The 12,500-nt window shown below is 43.7% G+C and overlaps 1 protein-coding gene across 1 annotated transcript; it reads left to right on the top strand.

The window, feature by feature from the left end:
- Positions 1 to 1,433: 1,433 nt before the first annotated feature.
- Positions 1,434 to 12,409, top strand: LOC120554729 (indian hedgehog B protein-like). Its single transcript, XM_039793735.1, has 3 exons — positions 1,434 to 1,759; positions 6,049 to 6,310; positions 10,362 to 12,409. The coding sequence occupies exons 1-3, from the start codon at positions 1,460 to 1,462 to the stop codon at positions 11,045 to 11,047; spliced, it is 1,248 nt and encodes a 415-aa protein (XP_039649669.1). The 5' UTR covers positions 1,434 to 1,459; the 3' UTR covers positions 11,048 to 12,409.
- Positions 12,410 to 12,500: the final 91 nt, after the last annotated feature.

Raw genomic sequence — 12,500 nt, 5'->3', positions numbered from 1 at the left:
GCCCACCCGGCTCCGTGCACACTCACACTCAACCTCCCACAGTTTTAACACCACAGAAAGCAGTTGTATTGTCATATTAATCTACAGGTGGCTGACAAATAAAACGTGAAAAGCCTTTTAATGGTAGACCCTGAACCTTTGGAAAGTTAACCCAAAGAACAGGGACCTTTAGACTCTGGTTCCTTTTGGTGGAAATGCAGGTAAAGTTCCTAAAAAGGCTCCTGCTCACCTGCGAAAGGTCGTGCTGTGAATTTGCATTTGTTGTGCTGGGAACTCTCATATTCACAGCATTCCCCCTGTGTGATATCGTACACTTTCTAGTAGTTCAAATAAGAAGAATTTGTTTGCATTTTAAGATGATGATGCCGATCTCGGTCAATTTAACATTTAGAGTTTTTATCGTTTATGTCTGGTGGGTTGGTAATGGGAGTTCAGGGAAATGTAATCTCTAGAATCAGTGAGATTGAAAATAAAAGTTTAGGAAAAGCTGTGATTTTTCAACACCAAATAATGAAATGTTAAGATTTTTTTCAAGGTGGGGTCTTGGGTCCTTGAGGGTTTTCCAGGAGGCCCTGATCAAACTGGGTGTCAGTTTAATGTGACTATAAGACGTCTGCACGGTGAGAAAACGGTGGTCAGAGGTGCCTACAGCATAGACAGTTATGTCATTCTGTAACGGGTCTAAGATCTTCCAGAGGAGGGGTGAGAACGTTTTAACGCGCGCACCTGCGCTCCTACTCATGCGTCTTAACTTTAAAGATGAGGGTCCAAAGGACAGGGGAAGCGCGCGCCAGTCCAGACGGTCTCGTGTCCCGGTGTTTGTCTGTCCTCTTGGCTGACAATAAACAGATTGCGGCGGCGGCCGCGGGGCCTGTGCCACCCCGATGGGAGGAGAGGACGGAGCAGAGGGCAGGTCCAGCAGGGCGCGGTCTCCTTCTTCTCCCGCGGCACCTCATCTGTTCTGTAGTAGGATCTCTTCCATTTCCATTTCTGCCAACAGCCCTGCGCCACAGGGACGCATTGAGAACAAACCCGGGAGGCAGAAACCGCTGCGGGGACACCCTTTGACCGCCGTGCCCAGCAGGCGCAGCCAGCCTCCGTGTCTGTCTGCAGCGCTTTTCTCACAGCTTCGACACAGAGACACAGCTTTGAACCTGCCTGCCAAGATAAACTCACCTCGCCTATTTATGCCCGTGCCTCCGCGCGCACTCGGGACAGCAGAGTGTCAGCAGCTCAGAGGACAGGTTCAGGCTTTTTGCAGCTCGTCTCCAGCGGCGCTCTGGCCACTTTTACGCACCGGGAATGGCCACTTTTTGGGACTCGGGAATGAGTCCTGCTCCGTTATTTCCACTCTAAATAGAGGGTGACCCACACGGGGTGGGGACACACGCATCACACGAAATCCAGCGGTGACATTTGGCCACCCGCCGGGGGGGTTCCATACCGGCCCCGGGGCAGAATGCTGCTCCCGACGCTGGTGACGTGCCTCGCCGGGTGCGCCTTTCTCCTCTCGCCGGTCAGCGAGGGCTGCGGGCCAGGTAGAGGCTTTGGCAAGAGGCGGTCACCGCGGAAGCTCGCGCCGCTCGCCTACAAGCAGTTCAGCCCCAACGTGGCCGAGAAGACTTTAGGGGCCAGCGGGAGATACGAAGGGAAAATAACCCGGAACTCTGAGCGCTTCAAGGAGCTCACCCCGAACTACAACCCCGACATCATCTTCAAGGATGAGGAGAACACAGGTGCAGACCGCATGATGACCCAGGTAACATCCCGGACACCGTAGTGCCTTTTAACCAGGGCTTTTCAGCATTAAAACCTCTGATTAAGAGGGGTTTCAGTGCATTATTAAGTGCACTTTGGCCAGTCTTTAAGCGCGTGGACAGTGTTATCTCTTTCCGCATTTCTTGTTGACTCAAGGCTCGTCACAGCGAAATACTTCACAGCCACATTTTCTTAATTATTTAGATCAAATCTACCAATAATATATATTGTTTTAAGGCTTTTGAAAGGAAAAAGTGTAATTTGTTACCACAAGTCTTTCAAATGTCACTTGATTATCACAGCAGCACACTTAAAGGAAGATTAATTTACCTTATTTTTAAAAACTACAATGTTCACACTTTTCCTTAAACTATTTTATTTTTTGAAGGTGGATTTTTCCTGCGGTGCTGCCTGTTGGGAAACTGATTACAAAATGTGTGTGTTTGCACAGCTCGTTCTCCAGTCAATTCTCTGCAGCTGTTGACACAGTGCAGTTTGTTTCTGGATTGTGTAGGTGAGCGGTTTGAATCAGAGCTCTTCTCTCCGGCTCCACATGGAGTTTCAGAGGTTCACTGTGGGCAGCTCGTGCGTAAAAGAGGGCAACCCCGTCTAAAAATGTATGGAAAAGCGGTCGCTCTTAATTAAAACACTATGTCCTCTGTTTAACATCATGTTTTTTGGTGGAAAAACAGCCAAAAAGTCGTATTTGGTTAGAGCCCGGGTCAAGCGTGTACTGATGTTTACCGTTTTCGTTTTTAGCCCGACTGGCCAGAGTTAACAGTCGCCTTTTGGACTGTCAGAATATTTTACGAGACCGCCATTGATGTGGCCCCGGGTGGAATTTATTTGACTCCCAATTTCCCCAGGAATAAAGTATTTATATCTGGCTCTTGTGACCGCGGGCTTCCTCTCAGAGCTGCAGCGCTTATGTCCACAGACCCACGTGGGGAATGAAAGCGCGCACTCCCGTCTGGAGCTGTCACCTCGCTGCGCGCACTGCAAGAAATATCCGCCGCAGCGAGTCACTTCGGCTGGGTTTAAGTGAAGGAATGTGCATGATAAAGTCTTTAAATGCAAGAGGACAAATCTGCATGTATGGAGGAGTTGATTAGATTTATCTTAAGCGCCAAACACCCTGATTCAAAAGCTTTAATTTCCCAAATCAACAGACTTTATTGGATTCTTTTCGGTTTGCTTTTTCTCAAGATTTTGCCCCTTTTCACAAAAAATGACTCCTGATCGTGGAACACATGATGGTGAAAAAAGGTCTAATCAGCACATATGAACTTTGTTAAAGAAATAAAAAAAAAGTTCAGACAACTTTTTCTGTGCAACGTCTCTAAACTGGACATTTTTTGCAGCGCGCACCCCGAGCCGCGCTGCGCGTCAACGGCGCAGACCTGCACACAATTTATGGGCTCCAAGCCGCAGGAGACAGCCTCCTGTTTGTCTTTTACTATTCCGTGTTACTTTTTGTTTGTTTTCGCAGCGCACATGTGCAAATATAGTCCACTTCACTTGTGTTGAAGCCTTAATTATACGGATTTTTTTTTCTCTCGTCTCTTTATTTTTTATTCGCTTTTTCCTGGGCGCTCCGAGCAGCATACAGACGCGACTGTTCAGGGCGAAGCCACGCTGCAAAAAGTGTCATTTAGTCACTTTTTTTTTTAATGAGGCTTGGTTCTCTTTTCAGTTCACATGTAAAGAAATGCAAGGAGTGCAAGTTTATTTCACTTATTTCCAAACAGTCTCTTGCGTAAAAGTTGCCCCAAACATTCAGATCACCCCGCTTTTGTTTGTTTTAAAAGCATCTTTAAACCAATCTAATTGCATTGGAATGAAGAGAAGACACTGCAGACTGTGTCCCCTCATCTCCAATACTTTGTTCAGGCGCCACATGAGACTAAGTGACCTGTTCAGAGGGACATTTCTTGCAGCGTAAAGGTGAGCATAGGCGCATGTTGTCAGCCTGCGCGTCCAATGTTTGTGCAGCCAGCGGTTTAGTGCTCACCCCGCTCCTACAGAAACCCCCGTCGATCTGTATACCTTGAAAGGAAAACCAACAAAATGTATCGTCTGATTTATGAAGTCCAGCTCGTTGCTGTGACCGCAGAGAAAACACACGATGTTAAAATCCACAGAGAACACCGTGAAAAGGCATCTGTGGCCACCGAGACACGAGCTATTCTTATCACAGCCGACATGGAAAGAGACGTTTATGGGGTTTAATCCCACTTTTCACTCCTAAATAGGCTGAGATTCATGAAACGAGACGCTTTCAGAGGCTGCAGGGAAATACAAGACGTCCTGTAGTCATGCAGCCTTGATTTATTAAGAATTTAGGAAATTTAGCTTTATTTCATTTGATCTAATTGAAGTAAAACCAACAGATACAACTTTTTTTGCCCAGATTTTATCAAAATTGAGGCATTTAAGGCCTTCAAAAGTTTCATTTTTGTTTACCTTCTATTACCAAATTAAACAGTTTAAATGAACATTTCAAAATCAAATAAGTGGAGTGGGAGATATGTTGTGTTAAAGTAAAAAAAAAAAAATGACCCAAACAAATGAATCATATACCATCCAAGTTTACTCTGCAGTTAAGGTAACCTAAATCAAACAAAAGGTGTATTTAGATTAATCTTTTAGTAAAAACTTTTAATTAGACCGCCCGTAACATGCTGATCTGAACCATTATTACAATCCATCAAGTCGTGGCTGAGATAACCAGTTTTTGAACTTAATTCATACAGACAGATGTACACATTCAGGGCTAAGCCCAAACCTAGGGGGGCGTGCTACCCTGAGGAGATCCCCCATCCTTTATGGCAGCTATTTGCACTATTTCTCAAACCATTTGATAAGGGGATGCCTAAAAATGTGTATATCACTGGGGAATAAGAGGATAGTTGCCGAGGAAATAAATCCTCCTCTAGAGCCTTCATCCAACTGTTCTTTAACTGTTTAACCTGAGCCCGCTACAGCCTCTGAAAGTAAATTCGGCTTAAATGATCCGGGGCTTTTGAGAAAACATTCGGGGCTGGAGCCCCAGAAATCAACCCCCCCGCCCCTGATTTCAGCCCAAATTGTCTTGCGAAATGTTTTAGTTTTAAAGGAAAGCAGCACCCTGTTCAGGCCAATCTGACACTTTTTAAAAACACATTCTCCCCTTTAATGTGGTAATATAACACCAGGTGTATCTGAGGCGTCACCTGAGATATCACGTTGGATAAATCCCCCCCCCCCCCCCCCCCAGACAAAGCGGCCCGGCTGTGGATTAGATTAACGGAGCTGACTGGAGGATTTATTTGGGAGAGCTGGAGGAGTTGAATGAGTCCTTCACTTCTGTTTGCTCACCCCGAGCAGACTCCGGGTTTAGAGGGACGCTGAGGACCTCTTGTTCATGGAGCAGACGCCCCCCCCACACCACCCTAAAACCTCACAGTCCCACCTCCACCCCTCCATCCATCCATCCTTAACTTAGCCTCCCTTCGCTCACCACAGAGAGCAAACATCAGGACGAGCCGGGGACAGCAGGGGTGCATTGTGGGAAGGCTGAGCCACAGACAAGTGGGGGGTGATGGGGTGTGACGGGGATTTGGTGAAGTGGGCTTTTCTGCCGCAGTCTGATTGGTTTTAAAGTTGAGACTCAGAGTGCAGCAGCAGTGTTAAACTCCTCCAGAGAATTCAAACAACCAGCAGGAAGAAGTTCAAAGGTCAAGTGTGCCGGAGAATAATGGTTCAGAGGGTGATAAACTATACATAAATACATAAAAAACTAGCATAAAATCTCTTTAAACATGTTTGATTTCACATAAATGTGCCAGTTGGAATCAAAATCTCTAAACCGGAGTTGTTTCATACAGGAGAATAATGTGACCGGAAGTGATTCACTTTAAATAAACACGTGCAAAACAAGCAGAACACCTTTTAAAAGAGGTTGTTGGTTGTTAAATGTGATTTAAATATGTTTAATTTCCTACAAAAATGTCAGACATGAATTTAGTAGTCTGATGTTGATCTATAGAGTTTTCCCCCAGTTTATGAACCTGTATAGTTTAAATATATATATATATATGTTTACATATTTAGATGTACATCGTATTGCCCAGAGTATTTGTTGATGTTAGTTGGTGTAGTTTTGCTCTGTTTTTCCTGGATTATTCCCAGTGAAGGGAAATCATAATGCCACAGAATCCGATGATATTAGTAATAATGTTTCTCTATCACAATGATCCAACGTGTCGAATGTAAAGTGCACAACGACAGATTAGTGTCTCTTTTGTTCAGCGCTGCAAAGACAAGCTGAACTCCCTGGCCATCTCGGTGATGAACCTGTGGCCCGGGGTCCGGCTGCGGGTCACCGAGGGCTGGGATGAGGACGGCCACCACTCGGAGGAGTCGCTGCACTACGAGGGCCGGGCCGTGGACATCACCACCTCGGACCGGGACAGGAACAAGTACGCCATGCTGGCGCGGCTGGCGGTGGAGGCCGGCTTTGACTGGGTCTACTACGAGTCCAAGGCCCACATCCACTGCAGCGTCAAGTCAGGTGAGGGAGGACACGTGTTGGAGCTGGAATCCAGATGTGTTTAGAAAGGGAAAAGTGTTTCAGAGAGCCGGCAGGCACTATTCCCTGTTGTCAGACCAGGTGTAAAGGCAACTCGCTGCTGGCCTTTTAAGAGTTTATTACATTCAAATTGTAGAAATCTGATATATCTCACATAGCTGTTAAACACTCTACACTTTCTGTCTCCTAAAAGTCCCATTTACATACTACAGATCTGAAATAGCATACACATCTTTAAAAAGAAACTCAAGTGAAAGTATACAACATGTTCATACTGAACTACTCTTGCATTGCCAGCTCTATCTCCACAGCACTGTGGAGTAAAGGTCTGGCTACACCACAGATGCATTCTGGGATAGGAGAAAAAAAACTCTGGGTTGTTTGCATTTCTTTAAACCAATCACAGTCGTCTTGGGCGGCGCTAAGCTCCGGACGCAGCGACGGTGGCTCTGCTGAATAGTCTCAGAAGGAACTTGTTTTGGTGGAACATTTGCTCGCCGCAAAAGAAAATGCCACATACAATATTAAATGAAGTTAACTGTTGACACAACACAGTAACGTGAGCTATTTAAATGAGCTGATACATGGTTAAACCTCAGTGGCTCTTACCAGTGTATCTCCGTGTGAACTTGGTCCACAGCAGCCCCACCAATCTGTCCCAAAACGTCCCAGTTAGGGAAGGTGAGGGACAAAGCCTGACATGTCGGACTTTATCCCGGAAATGTACTTCTGTTGATCCAGACTAATACTGAACTTATAGTATCTGCAAAACCTTCATTCACTTTTCATTTTTCTTCCATTCGATGCAACTCAAACAGATTAACGTGCTGTGTTTAGGTAACTCAAGCATTTGGTTAGGGTTAGAAAAAGATCTTCAACAAGTCAACAGGGACTTGAGACAGTTTGTAACTACACGCAGGGAAAAAAACCTCCCAGCCTGACGCTGGCTAAGTAAAGAAACACATCTTTTCTGCTGAAGTTCAGTGTGTACTGGGACTGAACTGGTGCATACTGCTTCCAGGACTCACACTTTGTATCACTAATCCAACTGTCGGCAATTTGAGTAGAGGCTTTGCAGCAGTGTGTCTACACTTTGCTTATAGCAGTGCACACACACCTGTGTCTTACCGTAGCCCGACAAGTAACATGTGATGAGATGAATTGTGTGGCTCAGAGACACAGAAACTTCCACTCTAATTGCACAACAGTCAGAGAAACATTAACGGCCGAAGACTACTTTTCGCTGCCTTTTCTTTCTAACATTTCTTATTTTCCTTCTCCATCCCTGATCACTAACTTTTTTTCTTGCTTGCATCTTAACTATCTGGGCGGCTCTTTCTATTCCCCTCTGTCTCATCTGCCACTCACCCCACGTGTCCTCAGGTTGTACACGTCAATATTTGTGCTTCTGTGAGATTTTTGTGGCTTTTTTATGCTTTTTTTTATTTTTATTTTTTTTTTGCTCATCTGCACTTTTAACAACCACAAATCAGGGAATTTCAGAGGAGGAAACTGCATAAATCAGAAAGTTCTTCATGTATTCTCCATAAAACTATTTAGCAAAATATAAAAATATCTACAGGCTGTAGATAGACTAGGCGAGCATGGCTGAAAGGGTGTTTTGAAACCTGGAGTTTTACAGTTTAGTCTCGCAAAAGCTATAAAATCGTAACAGAGTTACAAACTATAAGAAGCTATTTCATTCTTCCAGTGTTCAGGAAATAAAAGGCTGGTTAGTTTTCTGCCTAGACCAGAGTGTTGGCGACTGACAGTTGGAGCTCTTTTTCAGCTTTGGATGGACAAAACTGTCCTTGTTGAATCCTAAAAAGATGAACAACTGCATTAGAAAAAGTCTGATTTCTTACAGATAAAAAGAAGAGAAGTTAACGAGGATTCCCAGGGTGCATTTCAGTACGAAACATCTAATCACAGAGCTTAAAAACGCTGGTACGTGTGCCGCTAACTAATGTATTAACTAGCTTTTAGTTGTAATAATTAAAAAAACAGTTGCCACAACAGAAATGTATAGTATCTTGACATAATTCTAAGCTCTACTTCTTTTTCATTAGCTTACTTTTCAACATGTTTTGGCTGAACTGCACAGAACGCATTCACACGTAGATTAAAAGACTTTTTGTACCCTGAGAAAGATAACCACGTATAGATTGCATGTTAATACAAAGTGGAAATTGTCTCCTTTACATTAAGGTTCCACATATCTAACACAGTGTCTATTAATCTCCGCAAATGAAAAGTAACAAACACGTGGCATCCAGAAGTAAAGACACCGATGTGCTGAAAGTCACACAGTATTCAGAGTTTAAACATCCCCTTTACACATTTTACACTGAGTGGTAACTGAGATTTTCCTTTTCTTTTCCCCTCTTTCCTTCTCCTTTTTCCTACTTTATCTCTCCTTGTCCCTTTGTGTCTCCTTCCCTCCCAGATCGGGTTGCGAGGGCCCATTCCTTGACTTGATCAGAAGGGCAACCAATCAAGTTGGTATTTTTTTCATGTTTTTCATTTCTCCTTTTTTTTATTTTTATTATTCTCCTGTTTTTTTTTCTAAAAAATCTCAAAGAAAAGAAATCATTGTTGGGAAGACAAATCCAGCCAGCTGAGGAAAAGCCAACAAACACCCCAGAATCCTTGTTAAAGGCACTTAGAGAGGGGGTAGTCAGAAGCACTAGGGGGCAGCAAAGCACCAGGACACAGAGGTTAACACTGACCACCACATTTCACCTCCGACTGCTGCTGCTTTACAATTCAAGTCAAAATTCTCTGATGTCAGCTTGTTAAATGTGAATATGTTCTAGTGTCTTCTCTCCTCTGTGACAGTAAACTGAAGATCTTTGAATTGTGGACAGAACAAGACATCTGAGGACGTACTCTTGGGACTTGGGAAACACTGATCCACATTTTTCACCATTTCATAGACCAAACAACTAATCCATTAATGGAAAAAATGATTGACAGATTAATGAACTATGAAAATAAGCATAAGTTGCAGGCCTACTTTGAAGTTTTTTCTTATATATAAACTATATATAACTACTAAATGAACTTTTAGCTCGATAACGAGGTAAAATAAATCATATTTAAATAAAAAATAAATTCCTGACTCTGAAGTAGTCACATTTTAGATTTTTTTTGCTTATTTATGGTCAATCCAAACTAACCTCCTGTCTGTGTATCTAAACAAGGAAGAGACCTTTTTAACAGCTGAACTGCAGCCATGTTGTCAGATGATTAACCCGCGCTGCTCCTTCCTCTCAAGATGGCTTATCTTATCACCGGGCCTCGGCTCTCTACCTTCCCCAAATATTTCCCCCAGATAGACCTGAGACGGTCCTCGAGTCTCACTTTCAAGTTGCTACACGCATTGTCTCCAACACAATCCTGCCTGATCTCTTAAAGTCCAGAGGAGGAAAGAATAAAGTCAATATTTAGCTAAAGGGAGTTGGAAAGATGGATTGTGTGCTTTAGTTCTTTTGTGTAGAAGCGCATGTCTGCCAGTACAATAAAAGGAGACACTCACGATACATTCAAATTCTGAAATACTAAATTAAATGTATTGATTTTTTTAGGAAAAGTAGAAAAAAATATAAACATGTTATAGTCAGAAATGATGAGATATTAACTGGAAATGTGTTCTTGAGTCGAAACTATGAATGGCAAGTCAGAAATGTGAGATAATGAGTTTGAATTTGTAAAGTTAAAACTATGAGATATGACGTTTTAATAAAAAAAATCATATAATTAGTCAAAGGTTTGACTTTTTAAAGCCATAAAATTATGAGATCTTAAATCAAAAAGTCAAACATCTTAAATAGAAAGTCAAAAGGATAAGATAGTTTAAAAAAAATTAGAAGGTAATATAATTAAAATAATGAGATACAAAGATTATTTTCAATCAAGTCATAACTGTGAGTTGGAAAGTGTCTTATTCAATTTTTTTGAAATGACCATTCCTACTTATGTGACATCCTGTTTCACCTCGTCGCCTCTCTCTCTCCGTCTGTCTGTCTGTCAGATCACTCCGTGGCGGCTAAATCTGGAGGATGTTTCCCCGGCGAGGCCTTGGTGACGTTGGCGAGCGGCGCTCAGAAGTCCATTATTGACCTGCGGCCCGGCGAGCGAGTCCTGGCATCGGCGGGCAGCGACGGCAGCGGGGAGCTGCTTTACAGCAAAGTCCTGGTCTTCCTGGACCGCGCCCCCGCCACCTGGACGCTCTTCTACACCCTGCACACAGAGGCCGGGGCCCGCCTCTCGCTCACCGCCGCACACCTAATCTTCGTGTCCCAGGGGAACTGCTCGGAGGGGGCGCTGCCGGCCCGCGGCGCCCTCAGGACTGCGTACGCCAGTGGCGCCCGGCTGGGACAGTGCGTGCTGGTGTCGCAAGGTGAAGCGGGACAGGGGCGTCTGTCTCGGATCACCCGCATCAGCACGAGGGCGAGCAGGGGGGCGTTTGCTCCGCTGACCCAGCAGGGGACACTGGTGGTGGACGGGGTGGTGGCGTCCTGCTACGCCGTGGTGGACCAGCACGCCCTGGCTCACTGGGCCTTCTCGCCGCTCCGGCTGATCCACAGCTGGACTGGATCCACTGGGAGCCACGGTGACGGGATCCACTGGTACTCGCAGCTTTTACACTGGCTGGGCAGGGTGCTGCTGGACTCAGGGCGCCTCCACCCGCTGGGCGTGGCTCAGGACGACAGGTGAGGGAGGTCACATAGGAGGACACTTTTATCGGAAAGCAACCTGAACCCCTCACTTTTTAAACTGGGATGACCCCAGACCCAAGCCTGTAGAGCCGTACAGGACCACGATGGACCACCTGCCGAGACGGGAGACGTTTGTGTTCCTGCTGAGGCATGATGGGAGTTCTTTAGGCGGGACAAAGAGGGAAGGAGGAGCTGTGAACTGACACAGATGAACTCTCTCCAAACCACAAACACAGATAGCAAATATAAGCGCACTCCGAGTCCCAACGAGCTCCAAAAAGACTTTTAGTGATACTATGAAACAACAGTCCCTTAATCTACGCTTGACAACACACCCAACAACCGATTTCACACATCAATCATCATCCTATTTGGATTTAGAGGTCTGAAACATTTTCAAGTGCAAAGTACATCTGTTTTAAGGGATTCTTATTCAGTATTTTGTTATTTAATGGGTTATTTGGGGGATTTATTGGACACATTAATGGATTGTAATATATTAAGTATGTGTTTTCTTAATTGATTCAAGTGGATTTAAGTGGTTGAAACACCTTTACACGTGGCACGAAAGCCCTCCCTGCATGTTCAACTTAAATGAAAATGAAAGCACTTTTAAGGTACACTGTAAATTCAGGGATGTTTTGGTGAATTTTACCCCTCAAACAACGCTTAATTCGTGCAGAAAACCCATAAACATCCGTTAATATAATACAATCCATTCCATTCATTCGTCAATTCATTTACCCTTTAATCTGGGGTAATACTGTGAAAGAATCCCTTTTAAATATCCATAATTCTCACCTAAACCTTAATAACACCTTCAGTAATCCTTAATTGATTTATCAAATATGTAAAATGTAATGTGTAAATTGAGGGCAATGTTAAAAGTGTTGTACCGCTTACAAAGCCCTTAAAACATGCAGATAATAAGTTATGAAATATTATATTGCATTGGGTGAAAAGGTGGAATTTTAAGGTAAAATTTAAGGAGATTTTAGTTTCATAGTAAAGTCCACAGGGATGTGGTCGTGTTAATGTAACATTACTGCTTAAATACAGAGATTTTAGAAGGAATGAAAGAGTGTATTTAAGTGTTATTTGTTTAATGATTATGAAGTTATTGTGGGTGAAGAGATATTAAAAAAAGATTTATTTTTTAAATTAAATTATATTGAAATGAGTTGTGTGTCGTTTGATTTATATCTCAATGTCTGATGTAGGCAGGGATGGACTGGGAATTTATTCTGCTGGAAACTAAAGACATATCTCGGTCTCCTGACTTTGGCCTCTTTAAATGATGTCTGTCCACTGCAGATGCACTATCTTCAACCTGGAAAAGTAATTATTATAAATGAGTATACTGGAGAATTTGTTGTTTCTGTGTCTTGATCTGATACCTAAATATGAATAGAAGCTCTAACCTGTTTGTGTGCATCCTCTGATTATCCAAG

Source organism: Perca fluviatilis, chromosome 24 (assembly GCF_010015445.1).
Source record: "Perca fluviatilis chromosome 24, GENO_Pfluv_1.0, whole genome shotgun sequence".
NCBI lineage: Eukaryota > Metazoa > Chordata > Actinopteri > Perciformes > Percidae > Perca > Perca fluviatilis.
This window is presented reverse-complemented; position numbering and strand designations above follow the sequence as displayed.